This window comes from Ruditapes philippinarum, unplaced genomic scaffold (genome assembly GCF_026571515.1).
Source record: "Ruditapes philippinarum isolate M1 unplaced genomic scaffold, ASM2657151v2 ctg1552_1_1_1_1, whole genome shotgun sequence".
NCBI lineage: Eukaryota > Metazoa > Mollusca > Bivalvia > Venerida > Veneridae > Ruditapes > Ruditapes philippinarum.
The window spans coordinates 141,728-169,471 of NW_026852864.1; the positions used below are offsets into that span (position 1 = coordinate 141,728).

Genomic DNA, 27,744 nt, shown 5'->3' on the forward strand with positions numbered 1-27,744 from the left:
ACTAGTTCTTTCTGTTCACGAAATTTTTAGATAGTCTTTACTTGCCAATTATTTTTATCTGTAACGCTTATTTATGTGATTTATAAAATATTTTTATTTGTAATAATATAATAATCTTTTTATTTTTATACATCCATTAATTTGGAAACAATAATGTTACGTGTTGCAATGAATTTGGTGCACAGTCTGTAGCAGTAGTCTTCAACATGCCTTCAAAATTTTATTTTATAACGATATTTACAGATACATTTTCATGGATGATTATTGGAGGAACAGTGTCTGGTGTAATGTCGCAGGATTTCTGTCGACAGTGTCGTCTGAAGCAAGCGTTCTCTTTCTTTGCCTGATCACCATAGACAGACTGATTATGATCAAGTTTCCCTTGAAGCAGATACGAATAACTTGGAAAATCGCGCATCTGCTTTCGGCAGTCATGTGGATTCTCTCAATATTTATAGCTGTTATACCATTTATATTCAGCGGCTACTTTCAGGGTCAATTTTACACGAAATCAGGCGTTTGCATTGCCTTACCTCTGACAAGAGATCGACCACCAGGCTGGGTATATTCCGTGGCAATATTTGTAGGGTTGAATTTCATTACATTTGTCCTTGTTGCTTTTGGTCAGGTTGCTATCTTCATGGAATTCAAGAAAACAATTATTGCACATACAGCTAACGAAGCCAGAAAACAGGATTTGACAATAGCAAGAAACTTACTGCTTGTAGTAACCACAGACTTTCTGTGTTGGTTTCCAATTGGAGTAATGGGTAACTTAAATGTTTCCTTTCTGTCGTAGGATTTTTATCTTCCTTTTTATTAATGTTGTCATTGTTTTGCAAGCATTGCTAACATTTCTATTTGTATTGAAAACTTAAAAATAACATATGTAAAATAACCTGTTAAACTTCGGCCGAGTATCTTTTTTAAAGGTACTTTTTGGGTTTTTTTAAAATGATATTTCATGAGATAGCGTTATTCCTGTAACGATTTGATATGAGATAGAATTGTAAATGATTGCAAACATATATGATATTACTAGGAATGATGGCTCTGAATGGACATGAAATATCAGGAGATGTCTATGCATGGGCAGCTGTATTCATACTACCAGTTAACTCCGCCTTAAACCCGATTCTTTACACATTATCAGCTATTGTTGTACGAAAGGTAAGCGTATGTCATCGCCATTTAGTTATTTATTTCGTAGATACACTATTTTACGCGTCATTCATTATGATCAACTAAAATTAAAGCAGATTTATAGATTTATACGTGCATCATGTATGCATAAGTACAAATGATAATATTAAAGTGCATGTAAACCATTTTTCGTTATTATATTGTATTTAGTGTATTAGCAATTTTTACGCAGAAATTCAGCCCAAGTACAGACGAGCAAAACCGGACAAAAATATCGAAATGTAAGTAAAGTTTTCTATATGATTGTGACAATTGTTTTTGATTAACCTTTTCATTGTTGGTATGTTCGAATGCAAGATAGTGAGCAAAAATATCGCTTTATTATAACTCATGTATGACTTTGTCTACATTTTTGTTATCTCCGTTTCATCTTCTGGATTTTAAACTTATAAAAGAAGTTGTTAAGAATTGTATCGTGGCAGTAAAACGTTGTCCAATACTTCATTCCAGTGCTGTTATATATTTTTATTGTCCTTCGCAGTCGCAATGATTACTGCTTAAGTCGGTGTTACACAGTGTATGAGATGTTTGACTTTTTATTATCTTTCATTAAATGACTCAGTTAGATGTGTGTGAACTAAACCTAGTTATGTTTTCATTGCTCCTTGGTTTTTTCCCATTTCCAAAAGATAAAATATATATACATGTATTTCATTTAAGCGGACTTCATCATCAATAAAATAAGAAGGCAAATACATTGTAAATTATGTATTGCCATGATCTTGTATACTTATTGACGTATTTTACCTGATTTTTACAATAACATTTTTGCTATGCATGTTCGTTATTTAAATGATTGCTTCACTAGCACTGTGATGTTTTTAGGTGTCCAATTCTATTGATAAACGAGTACATTTGAAACATTAATTTCAATAGTTCATCTCATTTACTTTTAAGACACTGGTACACGAAGCTTGGCAATTTTTGGTGTAAGCAAACATTTCTGGAACCGATTCCTACCAAATTATCGTAAGCTTGGTGATATCTTGGAAACAAACACGGATTTTAGCCTTATGAAAATCCTCCAGATTGCAACAAGAATTGCGGGAGTCTTAGATGTGGTGCACGAAACTTCACTCGTAATTGAAAAGCTGGATGTTGATACGATATATGTACAGATGCAGAATGCAAAGGTAAACGCACATAAAATTGACACAAATGCTGGCGACAATGATGACCTGCATAAGCTTACACTATTACGTCAGAACAGTCTTCACGTGCATGTAGTCTGGTTAACATTTACACAAATTAAAAATTTACTCAAATTTAGACCCTTCAAAGTACAAAAAAACTGTTACAAATTCATTAGTGTAACTGTGACAAATGTTAGATTATTAGATACATTTTAGAGGTTAAACTCGCCATGATTAAGTAGGTATTTTTATGAGTGCACGTTTAAGTATGAATGCAGACACTGTTATTAATTATTGATCTATCATATAGATATCTGGGAAGATAAAGCTGAAGGTAAAACCGCAGATGTCGGTGAATGCCGAGGACAGTTTCAATGACATGCTGCAGTTTGGTAAAGTACTGCGAATATTGCTCGCATCTCGACACCACAAAGAAAGCACTTTATAACTTTTTTGCTCTGATATTGATTTAATGTCATTCTTGCCATGGTTGTCTGCAACAATAAAATGTGCATTATTTTCCATTACGACATCTTACTATGTAAGTAAGTGTTGTAGCATACAAAAAGTATGTAATTTACTTGTCAATGAATATAAAGTATTCCTTTATGTAATAAGATCTGTGCTACATTGAGTTTGTACTTCAACCACTGACATAGCTGTAGGATTTTATGAACGTAACACTATTAATTATCACTTTTTACTTAAAGGCGATTCCGAAATACTGCAATATTTATAAACGCAACTTAGTAAATTTAAACTTGTGCAGAACTATTTCTCAGACTTAGCAAAATAACAGAGAATCATCATTTATTCTTTTTTTATTTGTGTTCATATTTAGGAAATGGTGGATTGTTTTGCGTTTAAAAAATTAAAAAAGAAATTCGTAGTTGAAATAAGTTTATTGTAACAGCTTATTATAGGAAAATGGACATTAACTAAATCTGGCAAGTTGTCATTTGACCCCTTTTTTGTTTGGAAAGAAGAAAAACCAAAACCCAAAAACACTACATAGTCAGCTTTTTTCCTTTTATGTTTTGTAATTTTTAAAGTTTAATGGACGTTTTATAAACGGTCTGTAAATTATACAGCGTTAAGAGACCCGACAAAAAAAGTTTTTTTTTTTTATTTTTTGTTGTTAAAAATATAAATGTTAGATATTTTATATTTTTGTTCATATTGGTCCATAGCAAATATATTGTATGTTTTAAGATAAATCCAAAGACTGTTTTAACTTTTTAACATTTTGATTTTTATAGATACTAGTTTATTAAAACATTCTATACTTTTCTGGCGTCTTAAAATTGCTTTCAACCACTAAAAATTAAAAAAAAACTATGTGAAATGAAAAGAACTTAAGGCTAAGTGGGGATTTTAAATAATAAGTTTCTAAATTCTTCGTTTTAAGCTGTTTGACACTCTAAAAATTAGTTTGGTAAAGATGAGTTATTTCTTAAAGATGAATTTGTTATTATTACTGTTGTTGTTGTTGTTGTTGTTGTTGTTGTTGTTGTTGTTGTTTAACTAAAATTTATAAATGTTAGATATTTTATTCGTGTACATCAGGGTCTTTCAAATTTGATACGTACATAGATAATTATATTGAATGTTTAAAGATTTAAAAAAAAAACCTCTTCATTTGAACTTATTAATTTTTTGCGTTTTATAAATAAAAAAAATTCTAAACATAAATATAATACAAGTTTGAGCGTTTCAAAATTGTGATCAACACCGAAATTAAAAAGCTTTGAGAAATAAAAAATCATTTTAAGGCTTATTATTCCATTTTATTTTGTTCCGCCCATTGTTTTCTCGTTTAGGGCACACGCATTTTTTTACTTGGGGACCATATGCCGCTTGTCATGGAATTGCACTTACGTGTCACATTGAAGGTTCCATGATAACCGCCATATGAACACATCTGCGGATGTTTCAAAATTCAAAATTGTACCAGTTCATTTTAAATGTTGAATTCTGCTTAAGCCGGTGCTAGGGGGCGTGGACGGTAGTTTGCACTTGACAGTACCGTCCATGAACAGGCTCAATCAAACCGAGCCTGCAACATTTTCAATTTTGCCATGTTGGGCTTTCTTTAGGGATTCTTATTTTCTCTATTTTATTAGTATGCCTTTGTATTGGTCGTTTACCGCTGTTTCAGACTATTTGTTAATGAGTATGAATTGCTGTTATTGTTGGTGTTAAATTTTAGTGCGTACATGTAAGATAATTTATTTCTGTCCGTGAATTACTAGTATATTGTTTATCATTATAAATAAGACTTCAATGTATATATATATATATATAAATGTGTTGCTTTTTACTTCTTCTTTTAATTGTTTTTAGATAATGTGCAATGATCACATATAGAACCTTTAAACTGACCTACTGGCTAATCAGAGAATTAATAAGTGGATTACTTTTTACTAACTTAAAAAGAAATAAGTTGATACTTATGTCAAAGATATATCAAAGATTTATGTGGAGAAATGGCAGCTGCAAAGTCAATATAGCACAATCCTGCTAAAAGCAACTAGAAGTCAAAATATCAATTTATCACATTACTAAGGAACTGTGAAAGAGTTGTGATTAAATAAAAAATTTTAGACAATATTTTCATGAAATCTAGATTCTAGATTAAAGCGGAATGACTTTATTTTTGTCTTTGAGGTAAACTAGCATTATAACAAACAAAATCATTAAAAAACAACAACTACAAAAATTTTGATAATCAATGATATTCAAAAGCAACAAAATCAACTTTAATAAGAAAATGTTATTAACATAAGAAAACAGTTTAGATTTATGTTCTTACTAAAAAAGGTTTTTAAAGTATACTTTTTAAAGTATGCATTTCTATAATAATTTACTTCGGATAATGCAAAACAATTTCCTGTGTGTAGTTTTAAATAATGAAATCAGTATAGTAACAAAAATGCTACCGTTATAAAAACTGTTTAATATCAAAAAAATCATGATTTAAAATTTGCTTACTGCTGTAAAATTTTACAACTTATGACACATTATTGACTTATTATCTTGTATAAAACTTTTAATTGCCCATCTACATTTCGAAGAAAAAGATAGTGCTTAAATTGTGTCTGTCCGTCTGTCACACTTTGTGTCCGGTTCAAACTCAGCCATTTAGCAAGGAATTTTGAAAGATGTTGTGACCATAAAACAACAACGTGTCATGCATCCCAATCTCCAAGGTCAAGATCACACTTGGAGATAAAATGTCAACATTGCCTGTTGGATGTTATTTTTCGTGTCCGGATCGTCCATTACTTTTCATCCATCAAGGAATTTTGAAATAAGTTTTCACAAATATATACCATAAAAAGACATAGTGTCGTGTGCAACACCCAGACCCCTACCACCAAGGTGAAGTTCACATTTACAGGTTAAAGTTTAACATGGTCTGTTTTTTCTATGTCCAGAGAATTCCAGTGAAACTTAAAATAGAAAAAGATAACACTGAGAGAGAAAGTGTAGAATTATAAACTTCACCTTAAATAATTTTCGAATTGCTCCTAAATATTACTTATTTTTCAGTCATAAAAACTGCAAATATCTATTTCTGTTGACACATACAAGAAAATATTTCATTTTATGTCTATAATGAATTTATTGTTGCGGGTGCAAATCCACCATTTATCAAGATATTGCTATAAAAGTGAAACTTTTGAATAGTAAAATTGTATGCCTCCTGTAAAACTTCCATTATGCGGAGGACGTTGGTAAGTTTGTTACAAATTCTTGTTACGGATACTTTAATTCAAACTTAATCCGGATATCATCATGTCTCTAAATGTGTCTACTTCTTTTCTAATTTATGCGGCTGACAAAAATAATAATATAATATAATAAATATAAAAATATTTAAGGTTATCTCTTGTGTCAGGAAAACACAACTTACTGTATTTTGGTAGCTTAAGACCATTACCTTTGATACAAGGCAAAGAGACATGATAACATGTAGATGATGATGACGGTTTGAGTAGGCAGTCATATAAAACCATAGAAATCTGTTTGACTGATTATACATCCAAGAAGAAAAAAATAGTGCAAAAAAAATAACAAGCATAAAAATATCGGTAAAGTATCTCAAGATCATGAACAGATCAAACGTAAAGCGGTCCCAAAAATATTACATAATATTACAAATGCACATTCAAGATTACCACTCAAAGGCAGGGACTGCTTAAGATTAATGGTCAAAGAATGGAAATGTTGCATGAAACACCGAGACACCTTTAAGTTAAGATGTAAAATAAAAAAATGATTTTTTCTTCTGATTTCTCTGTTAATAGGCTTTGCCAATTTTAATATTAGGCTTTGCCTATTAATTGTAAATAAAACTGTGAGAAGATGAATTATCCATCTTAAATAGTATGATACCATGGAGTTGAATAGACTGGAGAAGCAACTTGTGACGTCACACAGTTAAATTCAGCATAGATGCAAAGCGTTTCTCGTAAGTTATCATATATCGCGGGATTTTCCGAGATTTGATGCATCCTGGGAAAAAGAAGTCGTAATACCGCCATATTGATTTCACGGCGATACACCGACAATAAAAGCGGATCATTTTCTTCTAATTTATGAAGCAATAGTTAACGATGAAGTTAAAGGTTGGTAGAAATTGATTGTAAAGAAAGTTTGGATAAGTCATGTTAGCTTGTTTTGAAGGAATTGAGTATTTTTTAGGAGAAAATCTTGTTGGAAAAATACTGTGCCGTACAGCGTGGTATATTGACAATCCTGCGAGAGCGGTCAATTTTAATTTGTTAAGGATCTCTAACTATTATATCAATACGTATAATTCTTGCATTTTCTTATGTATTAAGGATTTCTTAATTGAAATATGATGTTTGTTTAACTTCGTTTTTTTGTTTTGATGTGAGTTTTTTCGAGTTTTTTGAAGCGTATTGTATAGTCTGAACAGAGTTTAATACAGTATTTTCGGACATGTTTTTTTCCGGACAATTATAAGGTATTATCTGTTCATGGCCATAATTTATTTTCCTCGTCATTGTTTGAACTTGGAGCTCTCAAAATTATTAAAATGCTTAATTTTTAACAAAAATTTATGTTTAACTTTAAGTAATTTAAAAAACGTTGATGTTTTTTTTTTTTTTTTCTGGGTGCCCTGCTTGGGTGTGTTGGAGGTTGTGTCTTGTGAACGTTACCTTTATACCTGGTTGATCTTTATACAATACATACCAAACACAGGAAGTGTCATTATGACAGGAAATAATGTCTAATACTATTGACTTTGAAATACGTTATATCCTGTGTATATTCATGGAGTTGATATTGTAGTATTCTTTATATTTACTGTTTACATTGTTCAGGTGTGCTTAGTATTTTCTTCTATTTATAATAATATGTATTTTGCATTTCAATATTTACAGATGCCACAAAAAAAAGGATGGTTCCGTGCTAAGAGAAAGGCAGGAGAGAAGAGAGCTGTGCAAGCCATTGGCAATTATGACCACGAGTACTGTTCATTACCAAAGAGAACCACTTGTTTAAAATAAATAATGTATAAGTCTGTGATAGAGGCAAACAGAAACATTTTGTTGATGTAAACAGTAGTTTTTTGTCATACATTTTACACTTATACAAACACGTATTTGTTAAGTGATCATATAAAGTTCAAACAAATGAATATGTTTTTTATCACAAAAAATAAGGACATTTTTGGTATCCGCAACACAGACTTTCTAGTTAATAATCTAAGTTTGATGTTGTATTTCTTATCACGTACTGAGATTAAATATAGAATATGGTTGTAATTAGTCTTTCCTTCATCCACAAACATGGGGGAAATGCAAGTCTGTATCTGGCTATTATTATTTATAAGTATATCATTATATTTCTTATCACCAAGATTAATATTGTGTTATAATATAAATAAAAAGTAAGAGAGACTGAACAAACTACACCATGAATGAGGTTGTAACTATTCTTTGATGTTTGTTGATGAATTGATAAAAAGTAAAGGTAAAATTAAGATTGATCTCTTACACTCAGTAACTTAATCATATAGAGGTACTGTTATGTTTTATATGTTGTATGTTTTATTTATTATTTTGTTTTATTTGAATTAAATAGTAAGCAGAAATATGTGTTTGTTTTACATGTTATTCAATTTAATCCTATTTCTAAAAGCATAAGCTGAAGTGTACCAATTAAGTGATTTATCAGAATTAATTGGTGAAAATTGGGCTCATTCATAATGTTGGTATCAATCCCGCTAGAGATTTGGTTTGAAGAAGCTGAACAGATAGCTTACTAGAAAATCAAGTCTAACCAGATGCCCGCTTTAGCCTGATGCAGGGAAAGGGAACTAAGGTCTTCCTACACCAGTAAAGCAGGAATTTCGTCATATGACCTCTTGCATGGTGCCATATAAAACAACTAAAAAGGAAAATATCTTTTAATATAAAATAAACAGAGCATACCTTTAGAAGAAGTGTCATTGTGCTGTCTTGAAACATGACTACGAAATCCAGATATCGTTTTCAAAGTTTTACTACAATGTGGGCACACGTACATAACCTATCACTGACATTGCTAATTTACTTTCACTTTTCTCTGATTTTTTCGGATTCAAACTCCGAATCACTGTCATCTAAATAATAATCGGTATATTCCCCATCAAACAGCTCTGACAAATTTAAATCATCCCCTGATAGAAAATCTGAATTTGATTTTTTGGTTTTTAAGGAAGCCATAGTTACATGAACATTAACACATTTGAATTTAAAAATAAGCCCACAGGAAAGTTTTAGACGATTTATTGAAGGCATTATTACTCAAAAAAGGTGGGAATATGTTAATTGCTATGCTCTACTGCTAACTGGTAAACGTCTTTATAATTATTAATGACGCACGTGTAACATTAAATAAATGCCGCATTCATTTCTACATATATATATATATATATATATATATATATATATAATATATATATATATATATATATATATATATATATATATATATATATATATATATATATATATATATATAGGTAATTATAGAGCTAATTTAAGTATTATCAAATCGGCTTGATCTAAGAGTGTGCCCTTCATTGTGAAAAACATCGCAATTAAGAAAAAAATAAATACAATCAAATCAAACAGTAATATAGCGCAATTATCGCCCCAAAGAATAAACAATTGGTTATAACCCTGAGATTAAAAATACTTGAAATATGGATTTGATTTAAAAGGGGAATTGCAAAAAAATAAAAATAAAATAAATTTATCATAAATAACATTTTATTCCTTTAATTGTTGATTTTTTATCGTAATTTACAATACAACGGCAATGTAAACATTGATTAACGGATATCGCCGAAGTTTAACGAATCCGGGTCAGCTCGGCCCTAAAACATACTCGGCCCCCGAGTCAGCTCGGCCCTATTCCAACTCGGCACGGGTCAACTCGGCCCACTTTTAAAAATGGGTAAAGGTTATCAAAGGACTCCTATTGTCACGGGCTATTATTATCAATCAATGTGTATGTTAAAAATATCGATTAATTATTATTAATGATAATTAGGATTGACTTATTCATTCAAATTTGATTAGTGACCACCTGCAATTAATTAGAAGCTTATATGCTATTAAGTAAACACGTTTTTGTTTCATATTTTTTTGAAAATTACTTTACAAACAAAATGCACCTAAGGAAACACATTTTTATTATATCTATATTCACAGGCACAAGTATCGGACCTGGGAAGAAAAAATATGAAGTTATTTTATCAATCTGTTCATATTTTTTCTTCCCAGGTTCGATAATCGTGCCTGTGTCTATATTAATTTTATAGAATCTGCAAGACAAATAAATAACTTTTTTCTTCTAAATATACTTTATTTCAGCAGAGGTACAATGTATAATTATATGATAATAATAAGATATTTCTTATTATTCATTTACCTTAACAACATGCAAAGCAAAGTAAAGTAAATACGTTATAGGCCTATATATTTTTGAAAAGTGGGCCGAGTTGACCCGTGCCGAGTTGACCCGTGCCGAGTTAGTATAGGGCCGAGTTGACTCTTTTCCAGTTTAACGAGTGCGCGAAAATCGGAGACTAGCGGGAAAATCCGATAATTACCGAAGCGCGCAAAGGATTGTTGGTATAGATCGGACAGTTGTTTATTTTTCGGAGTTTCTAATCCGGTGAATGTATATCTGTGATGATACTAATGTATTAGACTTTTCTCCAAAACTAAACTAAGTGAATCAAGTCGGCATGAATACACTAACTCCACATATTTTTTGAATAGTCAACAGATTGGGCATACACTTAAATTTAAAGATATCTCTTATAGTTTTCAAAACAAAATTCAACAAAAGTTGCTTTATATTTATCAGATTTTTCAAACAAAATGGCGAAAAAAGTTCCTTAGAATAAATATGAGTTTTGACTCCGCCCACTTTCATATTTAATATTTCATATTTATTTATTTTTAAAATATGAAATATCTTTGACTGATATAGCACCATATTTCATGGGTAAAATTAAATAAAGATAAAGGCATTAGTGTGGTTCTAAAGAGTATGACTGTATAACTGTAATGGGCTGAAACTAACTGTTAACGGAATTATTTAAAGAGAGGCCCCGACATGTGGTAATAACCAAAAGTTTATATCTCTTTTAGGATGTGTTTTATATGTACATTAGCTAAAATATTGAAAATCTAAAAATCTAATACGCATAAGTACATGTATGTCACAGTTAAGAACTGTTCACTATGTAGCGGAGAATAAGTGTAAGCTGTCGTAAAACTCAGTCGGTAGAACGCAAACGTCCCAGGATCGAGTCCAGGTCAGACTGCACATTGTTCTCCCCCTGTGACAAGTACTTTTTAATTTGTTAACAAATTAAACAGGTACATTTTCATATGGTAGAGTACTGAACACAACATTTCCCCATGCATTTCTCACGTAAGGGATTTCATGAGTGTTTGCTTGCCACGGTCTACAACTTTCCATCAAAGCCATTTTAATTTGTAACACTATAAAATAACAGTAAATACTACAGGTAAGCCAAACAACAGGAAAAAGGTATGCATTAATAATCCACTCCACTCTATATATTTACATTGTACATATTGTAAAAATTGAAAGGAATAAAATATGTTTAAACTAAATCCACTCCTTCGCAATATGAAACAGTCAAGTGCACTTATTTTTTTAATGAACAAACGATTGGCCGAATGAGTGTTTGGAATGTAATGCACGGTACGGTACGGTTTAATTTAGTGTAGAAATTTCCCGCTAAGTGTCAAAAAATATAGTCTCTGAACCAATTTATAAAAATAAATCAAATCCTTATTTACATTACCAAATTTAAGCTCGTTTTAATATTTAGTTGATTTTTCTTTCTTTAATATTACAGTAATTAACATTTTTTTGTATAATTAATGCCGTATATTCAAAGGTTTCACTTATGAAATTGTAGAGAATATCCCACGATTCAATATGGCGGCTACCGGACAAATTTTGTTGCACAACTTGACAAAATATACTGTTGTTGCCAAATGTCATTTTATCGTCTGTTTTAAATCATGAATTGAGTAAGCTTTTAAAAATTTTACTCATTTTCAATTCGTTATTAGAGGATATTTTATACAGTTTACACGTGTGAATGCATTTTACGAACCCGTGCTGGTATAGTCCAATATATTAGACGTTACAGGCTTGTTATAGTTTTTGTCGGTCAAGCCTGACGTCTAATAGTTATTGCTCAAAAACGCATAGCATCATAAAAAATTCAAAAAATGTCTATTGTCCTGCCTTTCAAGCTTTATTCAAAAGCTTATCATATTTTCTTTCAATTTCATGCTCAATCATACACAAAAACTGTCAAACGATGAACTTATCAATTTAAAATCAAATATAAACATCAATCTATTTTGTCTATCAGCCATACTGGTTAAGCAAGGTGCTTTACAGATTGATTCCAAATTTTTGAACGGAAAATATATTCGAACACACTGACGGTGCATGGGCAATTATTTCGTTAAAAAAATATTCCGTTAGATTGTTCTGACTCAGTTAAACGCTTGCATTTGAATTAGCCAATCAGATTTCGCGCACTTTACGACCGCCATTTGTTTATCGGCTGTAAAAGGAATTGAAATACATGAGAGGATTTAATCATGATTTTTCGGATGTGACAGTTTAATTATTTTGACAAAAGGTATTTATTTTTTAGTTTTGTTCATAAATAGGTCAAAAAATATGTAAATACACGCTGTCTTCATTGTTTTTCGTTCCGCCCGATTTTCTGGCGGAACATGCTATGGGTTTTTGAGCAATTTCGATATGACGTTGCTTTGCCCAGAAGCAAAAATATCTCAAAGCGACGTCATATTTATAGGACTAGTGCTGGTAGTGCGAGGCCACGACTTGTATCCCTTGTTTTAATATATTATATATATAGATTAAATAAAATTATGACAGATTTCCCTGTGGGATTCACCCCTATTTTTGAGAATTCACCCCTATTTTTCGAGAGGCAGGGGGACAATTTTACATAGAGACAGAAGGGAAAAAATCAACAAATGTAGATCTACTAAATTTTGACTTTTAGAAAAAAATCCCTCTTATTTTTCAAATCCTAAAATAGACACTGATGATTGTATGAGTCTTTTTCAAATTTAAATGGGTTTTAGTCAGTCACAGGCCGCAGCGTGAGAACAAATTATGTGCAGCCTGACCGGGACGTGAACCCGGGACCTCGGAACACCATTCAGCCGCTCTACCGATAGCTAGAGACTTCAGCGAACAGGCTTTATACACAGACACTTGTTTAGAAGCGAATATAAGGCATTACTCCAGTATATACTTATATGAAATTAGGTGCTACCTATGGCGCGGAAAGCTCTTATGATTTATGATTTAAGCATAACATGTTTAGGGTACAAGTTAACTTAGATCTATCATGCAATTCGTTAATAAGTAAATGCAGGTATTTTGTACCATAAACAGAAACAAATAAATTATGGTGGTGTTCAACTTATGGTGGTGTTCAACCTATCATCGGAAGAGGGACCACTGCACATGCGTCAGCGTTTGGAAAATCCTGTCCGCCATTTTCTGTTCATCTCTAATCACATGTGTTGTTTTTACGTTATTTTTAATGTGCTAATTTATCAAAAAAGATTTAAAAGTAACTTTTATACGCCCGTTTGAAAAACGGGACGTATTATGGGAACGCCCCTGGCGGGCGGGCGGCCTCCAATTTTGTCCGGAGCATATCTCCTACATGTATGGAGGGATTTTAATGAAACTTTATAGAAATGTTCACCACTATGAGGAGCAGTGTCGCGCACATGAACCAGGTCTCTAGGTCAAAGGTCAAGGTCACACTTAGAGCTCATTCAAAAATGCTTGTCTGGAGCAAAACTTCCACATGTATAGAGGGATTTCAATATTACTTGGCACAAATGTTCACCATTGTGAGGCAGAGTGTCGCGCGCAAGATTCAGGTCCTTGCGGCCAAGGTCAAGGTCACACATAGAGGTCAAAGTTCAGATAAAAATATGAAGATGTGTATATGGACCATTTAGTCATCATTTATTGAGGGATTGTAACACAAATGGTCATTATCAAGACTATGGCTGTGATACATATAATTTAGGTCAATATATACAAGGTCAAGGTCACTAAAGATGATGAAATATCCAGATTTTGTCCGGAGCATATCTCCTACACGCATGGAGGGATTTTAATGAAATTTCATAGAAATGTTCACCATTATGAGAAGCCATGTCACGCACATGAACTAGGTCTCTAGGTCAAAGGTCAAGGTCACACTTAGAGCTCATTGAAAAACGCTTGTCCGGAGCAAAACTTCTACATTCATAGGGGGATTTCAATATAACTTGGCACAAATGTTCACCATTGTGAGGCTGAGTGTCGCACGCAAAATTCAGATCCCTGCGACCAAAGTCAAGGTTACACATAGAGGTCAAAGTTCAGATAAAAATTTGAAGATGTGTATAGGGACCATTTAGTCATCATTTATTGATGGATTGTAGCACAAATGGTAACTATCATGACTACAGGTGTGACACATTTAATTTAGGTTAATATTTGCAAGGTCAAGGTCACTGGAGATGATTAAATATCCAGATGTTGTCCGGAGCATAATTTCTACATGCATGGAGGAATTTTAATGTTACTTTATAGAATTGTTCACCACCATGAGACGTAGTGCCCTGCACATGAACCAAGTCTCTAGGTCAAAGGTGAAGGTCACAGTTAGAGCTCATAGAAAAACGCTTGTCTGGAGCAAAACTTCTACATGCATAGAGGGATTTCAATATAATTTGGCACAAATGATCATCATTGTGAGGCTGAGTGCCGTGCATAAAATTCAGGTCCCTGCGACCAAGGTCAAGGTCACACTTCCTGTGCATATCTTCCCTACTGATTTGTTTTAAGGTTCATTTAACAAAACAGTGCCAAGAATAAAAACTTGCTTGCTAGATAACACTTATCCATAATGCCCCCATCTCCATCTAAAGCTTTCGTAAACGGGCGTATTTTGTGACTATGGCACCCTTGTTTACATTTATCATCGATACTATAGTTCTTATGAATGAAATGAATGTTTATTTTCTGATTTTGTACATCATTTTATCACCGGAAGTGTTATTAAGCATGCGTCTGCTAGCAATAGTCTGAATTATGTAGACGCTCATTTAAAGCGCTGTGAAATCTATATTTAGCTCAAAAGGATTTCAAAATGGCGGCGCCCAGTTATTTAAGGATTTTTTCACAGCTCATTAGGTATAGGATCTTCGGCCCTGCTAGGACTTTCCGCGTATTAAATTATTTTAGATAGGTTTTACTTTTAATTCTTCTCAACGGTACCTCAGGAGACAATCGTAACAGATTTAAATGATAAAAATTTAGTCCAAACAGTATCTGGTTGTTTTCTTTTACAAAGAAATGCAAATTAAAAACATAAGAGAACGGGTTACGCCCGGATGAGAGGACACTCTACATGAAATGTAAATAAAATAGATGTTATGGCTTTTGTAGCATGCTATATGATGACCAAAATGAAACTGTATGACAAAGAACAGAATTCCATTTGAATATCAAAATGTTTCATAAGTTGAAGGATCATGAAGAATCAATATGTTAATTGAGTTAATAGTGTTAATTTTAATTACACCTTATATATTGGTCTTTTCGTAACAGGCATGGCTGCCTAATGTCTATTTCTAGTGACATACTGGGGTTTTTTTTCATATCTAAACCTTGCCATTCAATAGTCGTAGTTTCCTTGCTGATTTTTTAAAGATTAATTCAAATTCACAACTTAAAAAATTTTGAAACACAATGTCTGGTAAATTGAGTTGTCTACACGATTTTTTTTTCTGTTATAATTCCCTACCTTAAAGACACATTTCTACGGTCAAATGTTTAATTTCATGTTTGGTAAAGTAATGTTTAAGTGTATTAAGAACCCAAAATTATTTTGGTAAAATTCCATTTTTTTTTATTATTTTAGATAAAAGTTACAGATAAAAAAACATCATATTTTGTCCAGTAATATGTAGGATCCTAGTATTGTTTTACTATCCAGCACTGAGAAAAGTCTAGTTTGCTGTCTGCAGACTGAGACTATATGTTGTTGCTGTTGTTGGTAAACAACAATGTTATATGTATAATACAATATTTCATTTTTTTCAGGCTACTTTTTGCAATTATGGAGTGTTAAGTCAAGAGTAAGGATGATTTGCCCCATCCATGGGGGGCAAGCAACAGATCTGATTGTGCTAGCCTGAATAAATATGAATTCCAAGCCTGGATAAAAGACTGTACAATCAATTGACAGATATCTATATAAAGTATTGAAAGGACAAGATCAAGTTATTTTGACAGAATTATAAACAGACTAGGAATACAAGTGCAAAATGCCTGCAAAAATGATGATGGAGTGTGGGCCAAAGTGCCGGTCCAGAAAACATGCATATGAATTGAATGTTGCCATTAGTAAAGGAAATCTGTTGGAAGTTCAAGCTTACACTAATTTATGCTATAATGGGGCTCAGTTATCAGATATGCAGGGCAGAACAGCCCTGCACATGGCTGCATCATGTGGGAAGGTGGACCTGGTTGAGTGGTTGATGGAAGCCATGCATGGAGATGTCACTAAGAAAGATTTAGAGAGTGGTTGGACTGCTTTACATAGAGCCTTGTTTTATGGCCAACTTGCAACAGCAAGACTTCTTATACAGGTTTGTTTAATTTATTTTCAGTACAATTCATGAATTCTTAACAAATTAAACCAGTGTAAATTTAAATTCTTGACCTGTAGTACAAAATTATATGCACATAAATGTGTGGTTTACTTTGTACTTTCCCCATAGATTGGAAATGTTGGTAAGTGATGTGTCTTGATGCAGGCTAATATCTGTACTATATGTTACATTACCATTTAAAATGATATGGGTATTTTTGTATACTTTCAGTACAAGAGTGATTTGTACACAAGAGATCATGAGGGTCTTGGTCCTTTAGATATAGCAATGAAAGATCGAGTGTTGATAGAAAATGTTCCTGCTCCAGGTATGTACATGTATATTTGAATTTAATTACATTTGTATTAACACTATTGTCTGTTGGAAAAGAAAATATAAGAATCAACAACTGCTGAAATTATATATGTGGGACCAAGTATCCTAAAAAAAGAATTAAAGTTGACAGTTTTTATACAAAACAGGCTCTAATCGGGGAATTTTCTCTCTTAATTGGGAAGAGCCTTAGACCTTTGATTTTGGGAAAAACTATTGCTAAAATGCCTGATTTAAGAAAAGAAAAAAGCTAGTATAAGTTCAAATTTTTTGGAACACTGCATGATTTTAAAGAAACTACTGAGTCGAGGCCTTTTATAGGCATCCTCTGTTATATAAGGTGAAAAATCCATGCAAATAACGGTACTGAATTTGATATATAGTGATTTTTTTATTTTTGAATGAGAGTTTAGCCATTAACCAACTGAAAGTTATAAACATTTGACACCAATTTAGAGACAGGTCAGCATGTCTAACCGGCACTTTACTGTTTGCAGCTCAATTTTTGTATTTTGACATTGAAATGATCCCTTCAACTTTGAGTGGACTGCAAAACGTTGTAAATCAATTACAGAAATTTAGCAGATAGATGGTTAGATATATACATGTAGATATATAGGTATGTATATATTTTGTCAATATTATCAGTTTACGAGAGCACATCCAGACATGAAGTGTTTACATGGGGAGATAACTCTAATTTCACCCTTGGTCACAGCATTGAGATGGGAAGAAATGCCCCAGAGGTGGTAGATGAGTTTCGCAAAAAACATGTTGGCGTAAAACAGGTAATTAAAATAGCTGCGGTCTGTAATTTATGCTTCTAATGAAATTGTGAACGCTTAGCACCGGTTCAAAGTTTAGAACCAAACTTTCAAAGTTGTATTTAATGTTGATCCAAGTTGTTATATTATTTTCAATGCAAAAACATGAGACAAATAAAGATGTGATTCTCATTGACAGACTCCTATTCCAGGTTTCATAAATAAAACAAGTTTTTAAGTAGGCATAGTATTACAATTCATGTAAATGGTATTGAACTGTAATAATCCTCAAAAAATGTCAATTTAAGGAGCAAGGACGCATGTACTGATAGATTTTATAAGTATTTGATATAATATGTTATAGGTAGTAATGTGTAAGTACCACACAGTGTTCCTTACTACAGAAGGTTCTGTATATACCTGTGGTCATGGTCTTGGTGGACGTCTTGGACATCCTGTTGAAGAAACTTGTCTGGTAAGAAAACATATTTTTCATTTATTTCTAGTGTGAAATTTTGTTTGACTTCTATTGAAGATCTAAAGTCAGTGCTCTAGCACACTTCTCATATATTTTGCTTTGCAGAAAGTTTCAGTGTACAAAAGTATGTTTCGGCTGCCTGTACTTTATGAAATTATTTGTTTGAATTTAAACAAAAAAATCCAAAATATCTGTACGAAAGAATAATGTATGTTACTATGTATATTTCTTTAAGAATAGAAGGCCCATGCGTGAAATCAAGCAGTGTGTAAGCTTCGAATTGACTTGAAATAAATAAGTTTAAACTAAATGTTACAGGTACCAAAGCAGGTGGATGGTTTGAAAAGTGAGGAAGTTGTTGAAATAGCTGCAGCAAGAGATCATACACTGTTTCTATGTCAAAGGTATACATGTTACATTTGTTCATATGTTCCAATAAGTAATGTGAATACGTGTTATAATTGTTCAAATCTGTGTTTTGAATATCAATGTGAAAAAAGAGCAAAGTTATGGATAAAAATCAGTAATTTATTTCTTTTCTATTATATCTATACTTATATTTGCTTTACATTTAGTATAATCAGAGATGTAGATAACTTCCTTGCCATGCGTGCTTGCTAAACTTAAATCTTGTTATCTATCTGTCTGGTATAATAAAGAAAAGTGATACAACTTTTATTTTATAACTTGCATATCCATTTGGTAATATCATATATTTTTAAGAGAAATACTCATTATGTAGCTTAAATAAATTTTACATCCTTATCAGTTAAAGCACAATGTCCTGTTATAAGTGTATATATTATATCCTGTTAGTTTTATATATAGAGGATATTAAATGAGAGTAGATTTAATACTAAATTTATTGAACAAGTTGAATAAAATAAAATTATTCGAGCCTCTGGCAAGCATAATATTGTTTTATTTAACAAGTTCAATTATTTTAGTATTGAAACTACATGAATTTAATTTTCTATTTTCACATATCTAAAAATAAGAACAGTTTATTACATGCCTTTCAGTGGTTTATAGAAATCAGTGAAATATAAAACTGATATTTCACTGTTTGAAACAGTGAAATTATAAATTTGATAATTTTCACTGTTTTGAATCTAAGCCTGTTATGTTGATTCAGTGAAATACCAGCGTGCAAAGTGCTGGAAACCCAACTTAGTGACGTCGTAAATGACGTTGTGTTGTATTATTTTTATTTGGTGCTATTTTCATTTAGTATTAGATTTCTTTGCATATACTTGTAAAAAGAAAGTCTGGTTAGTTTAGTTTTCACCTTGTGAACACCAAAAGTTCATATTTCACTCGTGAAAGATACCTTTTGGTGCTCACTCAGTGAAATATATATTCAGATCTTACACTGAACTAAAAAAAATCGAAAAGTTATTACACTAGTGAAATATTGTTTTTATTAAATGGCTTTATTACACATCTGTGCCTTGGTTAATGTGATGAAATATTTTACCAACATGTTGTTTAGGTCATCCTAGTAGTGCAAACTTGTTACTTTGTCTTGTTGTTCATATTTCATTACAAGTTTGTTTAGTTTAAACATATTTTATTGCATTTAATACATGTTTACAAATATATCATACAAATAATGAATATATATCAAAATGCAAATGGGTTGGGCAACAAGTTCTTACAACATTAGATTAAGCCCTTCCCATTTCCAAGTTTGTACATGTAGCTCTTACCATGTGTTCAGTGTGTGTATGTATTTTCTAATTTACATGTGTATAATATCATTTATTGTCATTTTACTTGTTTATAGTCTACAGTTTATCCTGTTACCAGGGCCTGTCCATTTTATTTTACTATGTGATTTTTCTAGTATTTAATAGAAGTTTTATATGTGTGTTATAGTGGTACAGTGTACAGCTGTGGAACAAATTCATGTCACCAGCTAGGTCAACATCCGACCCCTGACCTATGTCTCGTTCCCAAACCAATCAACTGTAAGACAATTAAAGGTAGAAACATAATTGGAATCTGTGCTGGACGATTCCACACGGTTCTCCATACATCAACAGCGGCTTTTACCTGTGGTCTTAATGCTGGACAGCTAGGTAAGACAAAGCTGGAAAAATTCTTGTGTGAATTTATCACAAGATTGTATGATTTATTCATGTTTGTATGATTTAATGTAAAAAGCTTTTTGGGTAAAGGTTCTGACTTTTAAATCAGCTACCCCTTCCCTGCTGTATGATCTAATACCAGTCCTGTAATCCTATAATGGGTTGTTGAATGTTTTTTCATATAAAGAGGCTATTCATCTAGCAAGCTTATTGAAATTGTCTGTTTGTGCCAGTTATAAAGCACAGAGTTACATATTGAGTCCTTCTTTATTTCTAAGATATAATAACCCAGAAAATTGTGACTTGTAACTTTATACAGGTTAGTAACTTGAATGTAAGCAGACATTGAAATATCAGACTTTTTGCTTATTAACTTTCATCAAATGTCTTGATATTATGGATATGTGTAGGTCAGTTTCTTTTATTGAATATTATTAAAGTTATTAATAAACGTTTGTAAGATGAAAATTTGTACCTGCCTAAACGTTTTTCAACTTCATTCTTGTAAAGGCAATGATACAGAGATAAATGAAAAATAAATTTCCTGTTGATTTTTAAAAGGTCATGCAAAGCCTAAGGGTGACAGAAAGATAAGTCAATTACGACAAGTATCCTGGTTAAACATGAAGGAGGTGACAATAGTATCTGTAAAATGTTCCGATGCCGCTACAGTCGTACTAACTGCTGACGGAGAGATATATGTCTTACATGAATATCAATGTAGAAAAATGGCTTCTAAGTAAGTTTTATTACCTGTCTATAGGATTGTTTTTATAGTTATATATTTTCAAGCCCTATTAAGATTTCCTGAAATCTGCTAAAAATGATAGTATGGTTAACAGTGCATTGGTATTCTGCTTTTCTTGATCATAGAATGTTATATAAGGTTTTTCAAAAGATATGTGGACAGTTCGACTCATTACTAGTGTAATTCTAGCCTGAGTTTTAGCATATTGATTTTTAATGTGCTTTTGTTTCGAAAGTCAACACTATTGATACTATCAATAACACAAATGAGTATTAAACAGCGTGCATGTTATGAATAAGCAAAAACAATGCCTGAATCCCTGGCTAGTGTTATACATTCAAATTAAAGAGAACAATTTACAGCAATGTTACACTTAAGTTTGGATATATACTAATGGGTGGCTTTGTATTACTGAAAGACTACATGAAAGCTGACTTGAAGTATCCCTTCACCAGTAAAGTTTGAAATATAAAACCGTTGAAGAGTCATAGTGACTAAAATCTCAATTTACAAGATAAGAATGATCAACATTGATAGTATTACAATACATGTATTAAGACAAGATTTCTTGGTTTCAGTCGTGCAGATATTCAGAGGTTATGTGTGGTCGGTGGTAACTTAGATCATACAGACTCACAGATTCTGAGGGAAAATGGTGGTAGACAACTCATCATCAGTTATCTTAACACCTCGGGCAAGGTATAAGCTTACATTTTTCTGGTGTTTTAGCATCTACTTAGGAAGAATTGTCTTAAAGTGTTTTCTTTTAAACTTGAAATGCCTTTGAATGTCATATAAGGAAACATAGTTGATGCTTTTATTTTGGTCAACACAACTTATTTTTTGGAGTTGCAAATGAGATACACTACAAAATAATAAACCACATATTCATTCTTACAAATTTCAAATTTCCTTTATTTTGAGTAAAAGAAATTACAAATAATTTGAGCTACTTTTGATCAATTAAATTGGAGTTCCTTCTATAGATATGTTATTTTCTTTATAGTCATTTCTTTAACAGCCTTACCTGTTGTTCTTTGTCAAATAAACTTATATTTCATGACAAACTTGCATTGGTTTTAATTCAGAACATGCACTGAGTACATGATATCAGATAAATTGAAATGTTTATCATAGGATTTATTTGTACTCAATAATAATGAGAAAGTATAATTATAGGTGTTTATCTGGCATGAGAAGAGTCCTAGTTTGAAGCGAGCTCATTGGCTGATAAAGAGACAGTTGTATGTAAAAGATTTCATCCTGTCCGAGAACAGTGTTGCCATAGTAACAGATCTAGGTGAGGTGTTTATATGTCCAATGTCTAATAAACCGACACCTGTGAGAGAATCTTCAAGTGTTACAAAAGGTTTGTCTATTATCACAATTGTAATATTGTAACTTAGGAAGAATTAAATTTATTTTCCAGTCAGATAAAAAAAAAATTTCACTTTTCATAATCGTCATTGTCTAAAAATACAATGGAAAACATTCAGTGAACTTTAGAAGATAAGAGCCCATTTCCTTAATAACATGGCATAATTCAATGAAAAGCTGCCAAAATTGTGTTGTAATTTAAAAAAGCATCCCTCCAGATTCTTGATAATTTTCATATAAAAAAAATGAAAATGTATTTAAGGCATTAAAATATTGTCAAATCAAAAAAATAATTTTCTCATTGCAAACAACATGTTCATTCCATTAAATTACCAAAAAAGGGTAAAATTATGCAAAACTATCCCCTACTGCATTAGTCACACAGTAGAAATATGGTGATAAATACTGCAAAATCAGTCATTAGTTGCATATAATTTGTAAATTATTTCTTGAATTGTGAATATTTCTTATTTTTAGCTCACCTGTCACAAAGTGACAGGGTGAGCTTTTGTGATCGCTTTTCGTCCGGCGTCCGTCCGTCGTCCATCGTCCGTCCGTAAACTTTTACTTTAAATGACATCTCCTCATAAACCACTAAGCCAATTTCATCCAAACTTCACAGGAATGTTCCTTTGGTGGTCACCTTTAAAAATTGTTCAAAGAATTTTATTCCATGCAGAACTCTGGTTGCCATGGCAACCGAAAGAAAAAGCTTTAAATATCTTCTTTTAAAAAACCATAAGAGCTAGAGCTTAGATATTTGGCATGAAACATCTTCTAGTGAGTGTCTACCAAGTTTGTTCAAATAAAAGCCCTGGGGTCAAAATTGGCCCCGCCCCTGGGGGTCATTGATTTTCCCTATATGCATATAGTAAAAACTTTAAATATCTTCTTTTAAAGAACCCAAAGAGCTAGAGCTAAGATTTTAGCATGAAACATGTTCTAATGGGTGACTACCAAGTTTGTTCAAATAAAAGCCCTGGGGTCAAAATTGGCCCCGCCCCGGAGGTCATTGATTTTCCTTACATGTGTATAGCAAAAACTTAAAAAATCTTCTTTTAAAGAACTCAAATCTTTTAAAGAACTCAAAGAGCTATGGCTAAGATATTGAGCATCAGACATGTTCTAATAGGTGTCTACCAAGTTTGTTCAAATAAAAGCCCTGGGGTCAAAATTGGCCCCGCCCCAGGGGGTCATTGATTTTCCCTATATGCATATAGTAAAAACTTAAAAAATCTTCTTTTAAAGAACCAAAAGAGTTAGAGCTAAGATATTTAGCATGAAACATGTTCTAATGAGTGTCTACCAAGTTTGTTCAAATAAAAGCCCTGGGGTCAAAATTGGCCCCACCCCGGGGGGTCATTGATTTTCCCTATATGCATATAGTAAAAACTTAAAAAACCTTCTTTTAAAGATCTCAAAGAGCTATGGCTAAGATATTTAGCATGAAACATGTTCTAATAGGTGTCTACCAAGTTTGTTCAAATAAAAGCCCTGGGGTCAAAATTGGCCCCGCCCCGGGGGGTCATTGATTTTCCCTATATGCATATAGTAAAAACTTTAAATATCTTCTTTTAAAGAACCCAAAGAGCTAGAGCTAAGATATTTAGCATGAAACATGTTCTAATGGGTGACTACCAAGTTTGTTCAAATAAAAGCCCTGGGGTCAAAATTGGCCCCGCTATGTGTATAGCAAAAACTTAAAATCTTCTTTGAAAAAACCCAAATAGCTAGAGTTTAGATATTAAGCATGAAACATCTTTTAGTAAGTGTCTTCAAAGTTTGTTCAAATAAAAGCCCTGGCCCGGCCCCAGGGGTGTCATTGTTTTTAACTATATGTGTATAGTAAAAACTTAAAAAAAATCTTCTTTTAAAAAGCCCAATGAGCTAGAGCTTAGTTGTTTAGCATGAAACATCTTCTTATGGGTGTCTACCAAGTTTGTGCAAATAAAAGCCCTTGGGTTAAATTGGCCCTGCAACGTTGGGGGGGGGGGGGTTGGGGGGGGGCCTATATACAGGTGAGCAACCTCAGGGCCATCATGGCCCTCTTGTTCTTAAAATCTTAATTCATTTCTCTCAAAGTTGATTTTCTTGAAATGTTTGGTTCATCTGAAGGCATACAAATTGGCAAATCTACTTCATGCACAAACATAGACTTGTTTAGTTTTCTTAATATTTAAGAATGATACTCATTTCTTAGTGTGACTATTTTAGAATTTGAATTTTAGAATCAAATGAAGGAGAATTTGGGCGCATGTCACTGATGGATTTATTGATGCAAGAGGAGACGGAGGAACTACAAGTTAGAAAAGTACCAAACGTACATCGAGCCATGTATATAACGGGAGATAAGAAGGGGCGGGACTTTGCCACACTACAAACTATGCCCAATTATTGGTAAAAAAAATTATATATCGCTTTTCATATAAATGACAGAAGATGTTCAGTGCATTGATATTTGTTTTTATAGTCTTATGACAAAATGGTCATAGATTTATAAATTTAGCTTAGTATTATCGTATTGATATAAACTTATACGAATAGTTGAAATCAAGTATTAATTAAAGATACATGTATTGACAGTATGCATGGAAATATTATATATCTATACTCAATTTTAAAGAGAGCTTTACACTGTTGGCATTGTTGAAAAAATAAAGTATTTTTTTTGTGTAAGTGTCAATTGTTATCATGGGTTTTTAGATTTGATCGAGGGGAAATCAAGATCTATCATTAACTGAATTAACTATTGAACCACAGCTTAAAGATGGTTAATTGTTCTACAGCTGCTTGTATATTGCTGGAGTTTGCTATTTTACTCATTTATGCTGGCGTGTTGCCAATATGTCATAAATAGTTTCAGTGGGAATTATTAATTAACTATGAAATAGCTTTGTTTATTTACTCTGTATTCTTTTTCATATGCTACTCTTTCTTTTAGAAATTGCATTCTTACTGTAAATTTTGTTGCAGTTTAACTGATGTTCCTTCAATCAGTGTCACAGAGATGACTGAATGTTTTAGTAAGCTTCTAGATGAAGTGGATGAATATGATCTCATACATGATCTGATTCTACAGGTAAAATAAGTTAGGAATCTTTGTTCTTCAAAAACTGAATTCTTTTAGTAAGATTTGCACTCTAACAAGCTAAGATCCTACGTTCTTCATATTGTTGCAAGTACATTAACTTTTTTATTTATTTTATTTTTATTTTTTTGCAAGTTTTGAAATTTCAACCAGATTGTGGTACATGTTTTCTAAAATTGATGCAGCATTCACTCATGATAGATCATTCTCTGTTACTTTTAAATGTGGCATAACTAAGGTACATTAAGATACTGGTACAGAATACAAAAATGCTCTTAACAGTAAGTTATCAATTTACCCCTTAACCCAATTCAGCCATGAATTAATTATGGAACATCAGCAATCTACTCAAGTGCACATTAGTGCCTGAAATAATCCTCCACCAGCAAAGCTGGAATGTAGCCATATCACCTATACTGTGTCTGTGCAACATAAAACCCAATCAAACAAACAGCAATGAATTTATATAATGGTTGCAAAAGTTTATTTTCTAAACTTAGCTTATATAATAATGTTGAGCTTTTGTAGCAGAGTGATCATTTTTCCTTTTTTTTTGCTGCGGACTTAAAATCACATTGTTCTAATTTATAATACCTGAAACAATGCACAGAAAGGTAATTATTAACCTGGAAAGGGGAATCATAACATAAACTGTGTCACTATTATTTAAAACTGAACTAATCTTAATTAAAATGATCAATTTTATAGGTACATGAACAGAGATGGCCTGTGCATAAATATATACTTGTCAACAGATGTGCCAATTTTCCTAGTCTTCTTGCCAACAAATCACAAACTTTGAATGAAATGGACATTCCTGTAATAGAACTAAATGACCTTCACCCTCAGATATTAGAACAGTTACTACAGTTTGTATACACTGATACATGTGATCTCTTAACTATTGGTGCTAAATTTGTGTTGTCTGAAGAATCAACAAAACATGACGAGATATTTCAATTAGACTTGGATGATTTTGACGGAGATTCTGAAGTAGTGGCGGGTAATAAAAAACTGTCTGCATATCATATTGTACAGCAAGGGAAGAAGAAAAAGAAGCATGCAGGAAAAGAAAATCACGAGGAAAATCACAGTCATGAAAGAAATCCAATTAAACTTTTGTTAGATGTTGCGAAAAAATGGGGAGTGAAAGGACTGGCAAAAAGGTATGTTCCAAATCTTTGTTGTTTCTTGGTTTATCTTTTCTATAAAAATAAAGAAATATTAAATTATCTGATTATAAATGCTAAGAAACTACAAATGGCTTAAAAAAATTAATGAAGTTTAGTTGTATTACATGGCTAGAAAAAAGTTCTTTTTACTGCAGAGAGACTTTTAACAGTCAATTTAAATTGAAAACACTGAATTTATAGTCTTTGTTAATTGTTTCCTTAAGTTTACAAAAAACTTATTATCTGATTTACTTGCAAAAAAGGTACTTTGTCCATATAAGCATAAGTATAATGATACTGTTTTTCATTGTATTGAAGTAGGAAATTTGTATACTATATTTCTGTTTGTTTTAGACTAGGATGTGTGAGTTATAAAAAAGGACAGATTTGCTCAGCTGGTAAAAGCATACCTAAAACAGCACTCAGGTTTGACAGAAATAAACTTAGGTGAGCAAATAATCTTTATCTTTCCATCAAAAACCAGGTTACTTTTTTAAAACAAAACCTTCAGAGTGTTCTTAATAGACGACTCCAGGATTTGAAACATATTCAGATTGAATAAGTATCAATAAGATGTAAAGCTACAAATAAGCACTGTCATTGTAAAAAGTGTGTCATGATTTTTTGTCCCAAAACATAAACAGTGTGCTATACTGAAAGTAACAACATTAATTTATACAAGAAACTTCAGTACCTTTTCTGCATGATTTAAAAAAAAATGTTAAGTGAAAAAATATTAGAGTAACATGACATGATAATGAAAATGGACAGGTTTGCTAGATGTATAGAGCATTCTGGTACATGGTATATTTCTTATCTGTATAGAGCATTCTGGTATATTTCCAATCTGTATAGAGCATTCTGGTATATTTCCTATCTGTATAGAGCATTCTGTTATATTTCCAATCTGTATAGAGCATTCTGGTATATTTTCTATCTGTATAGAGCTTTCTGGTGTATTTCCTATCTGTATAGAGCATTCTGGTACATGGTATATTTCTATCTGTATAGAGCATTCTGGTATGTTTTCTATCTGTATAGAGCATTCTGGTATATTTCCTATCAGTATATAG

At 32.1% G+C, this 27,744-nt stretch overlaps 2 protein-coding genes across 2 annotated transcripts in view; both read left to right on the forward strand.

Moving 5' to 3' along the window:
* Nucleotides 1–3,306, forward strand: part of LOC132726603 (uncharacterized) — a 36,157-nt gene extending 32,851 nt beyond the window's left edge. Inside the window, exons 39-43 of the mRNA XM_060711942.1 lie at nucleotides 244–770; nucleotides 1,043–1,170; nucleotides 1,376–1,424; nucleotides 2,101–2,336; nucleotides 2,647–3,306. Of these exons, the coding sequence (XP_060567925.1) occupies nucleotides 244–770; nucleotides 1,043–1,170; nucleotides 1,376–1,424; nucleotides 2,101–2,336; nucleotides 2,647–2,784 (1,078 nt within the window). The 3' untranslated portion in view covers nucleotides 2,785–3,306. The remainder of the gene's footprint in view (nucleotides 1–243; nucleotides 771–1,042; nucleotides 1,171–1,375; nucleotides 1,425–2,100; nucleotides 2,337–2,646) is intronic.
* An 8,512-nt stretch (nucleotides 3,307–11,818) lies between these two features.
* Nucleotides 11,819–27,159, forward strand: LOC132726611 (inhibitor of Bruton tyrosine kinase-like). Its single transcript, XM_060711954.1, has 14 exons — nucleotides 11,819–11,935; nucleotides 16,071–16,618; nucleotides 16,853–16,949; nucleotides 17,603–17,742; nucleotides 18,083–18,193; nucleotides 18,515–18,600; nucleotides 20,075–20,277; nucleotides 20,848–21,025; nucleotides 21,613–21,733; nucleotides 22,214–22,403; nucleotides 24,640–24,808; nucleotides 25,385–25,490; nucleotides 26,208–26,665; nucleotides 27,026–27,159. Exons 2-14 carry the CDS (start codon nucleotides 16,295–16,297, stop codon nucleotides 27,120–27,122), a joined length of 2,280 nt encoding a protein of 759 aa, XP_060567937.1. The 5' UTR covers nucleotides 11,819–11,935; nucleotides 16,071–16,294; the 3' UTR covers nucleotides 27,123–27,159.
* Nucleotides 27,160–27,744: the final 585 nt, after the last annotated feature.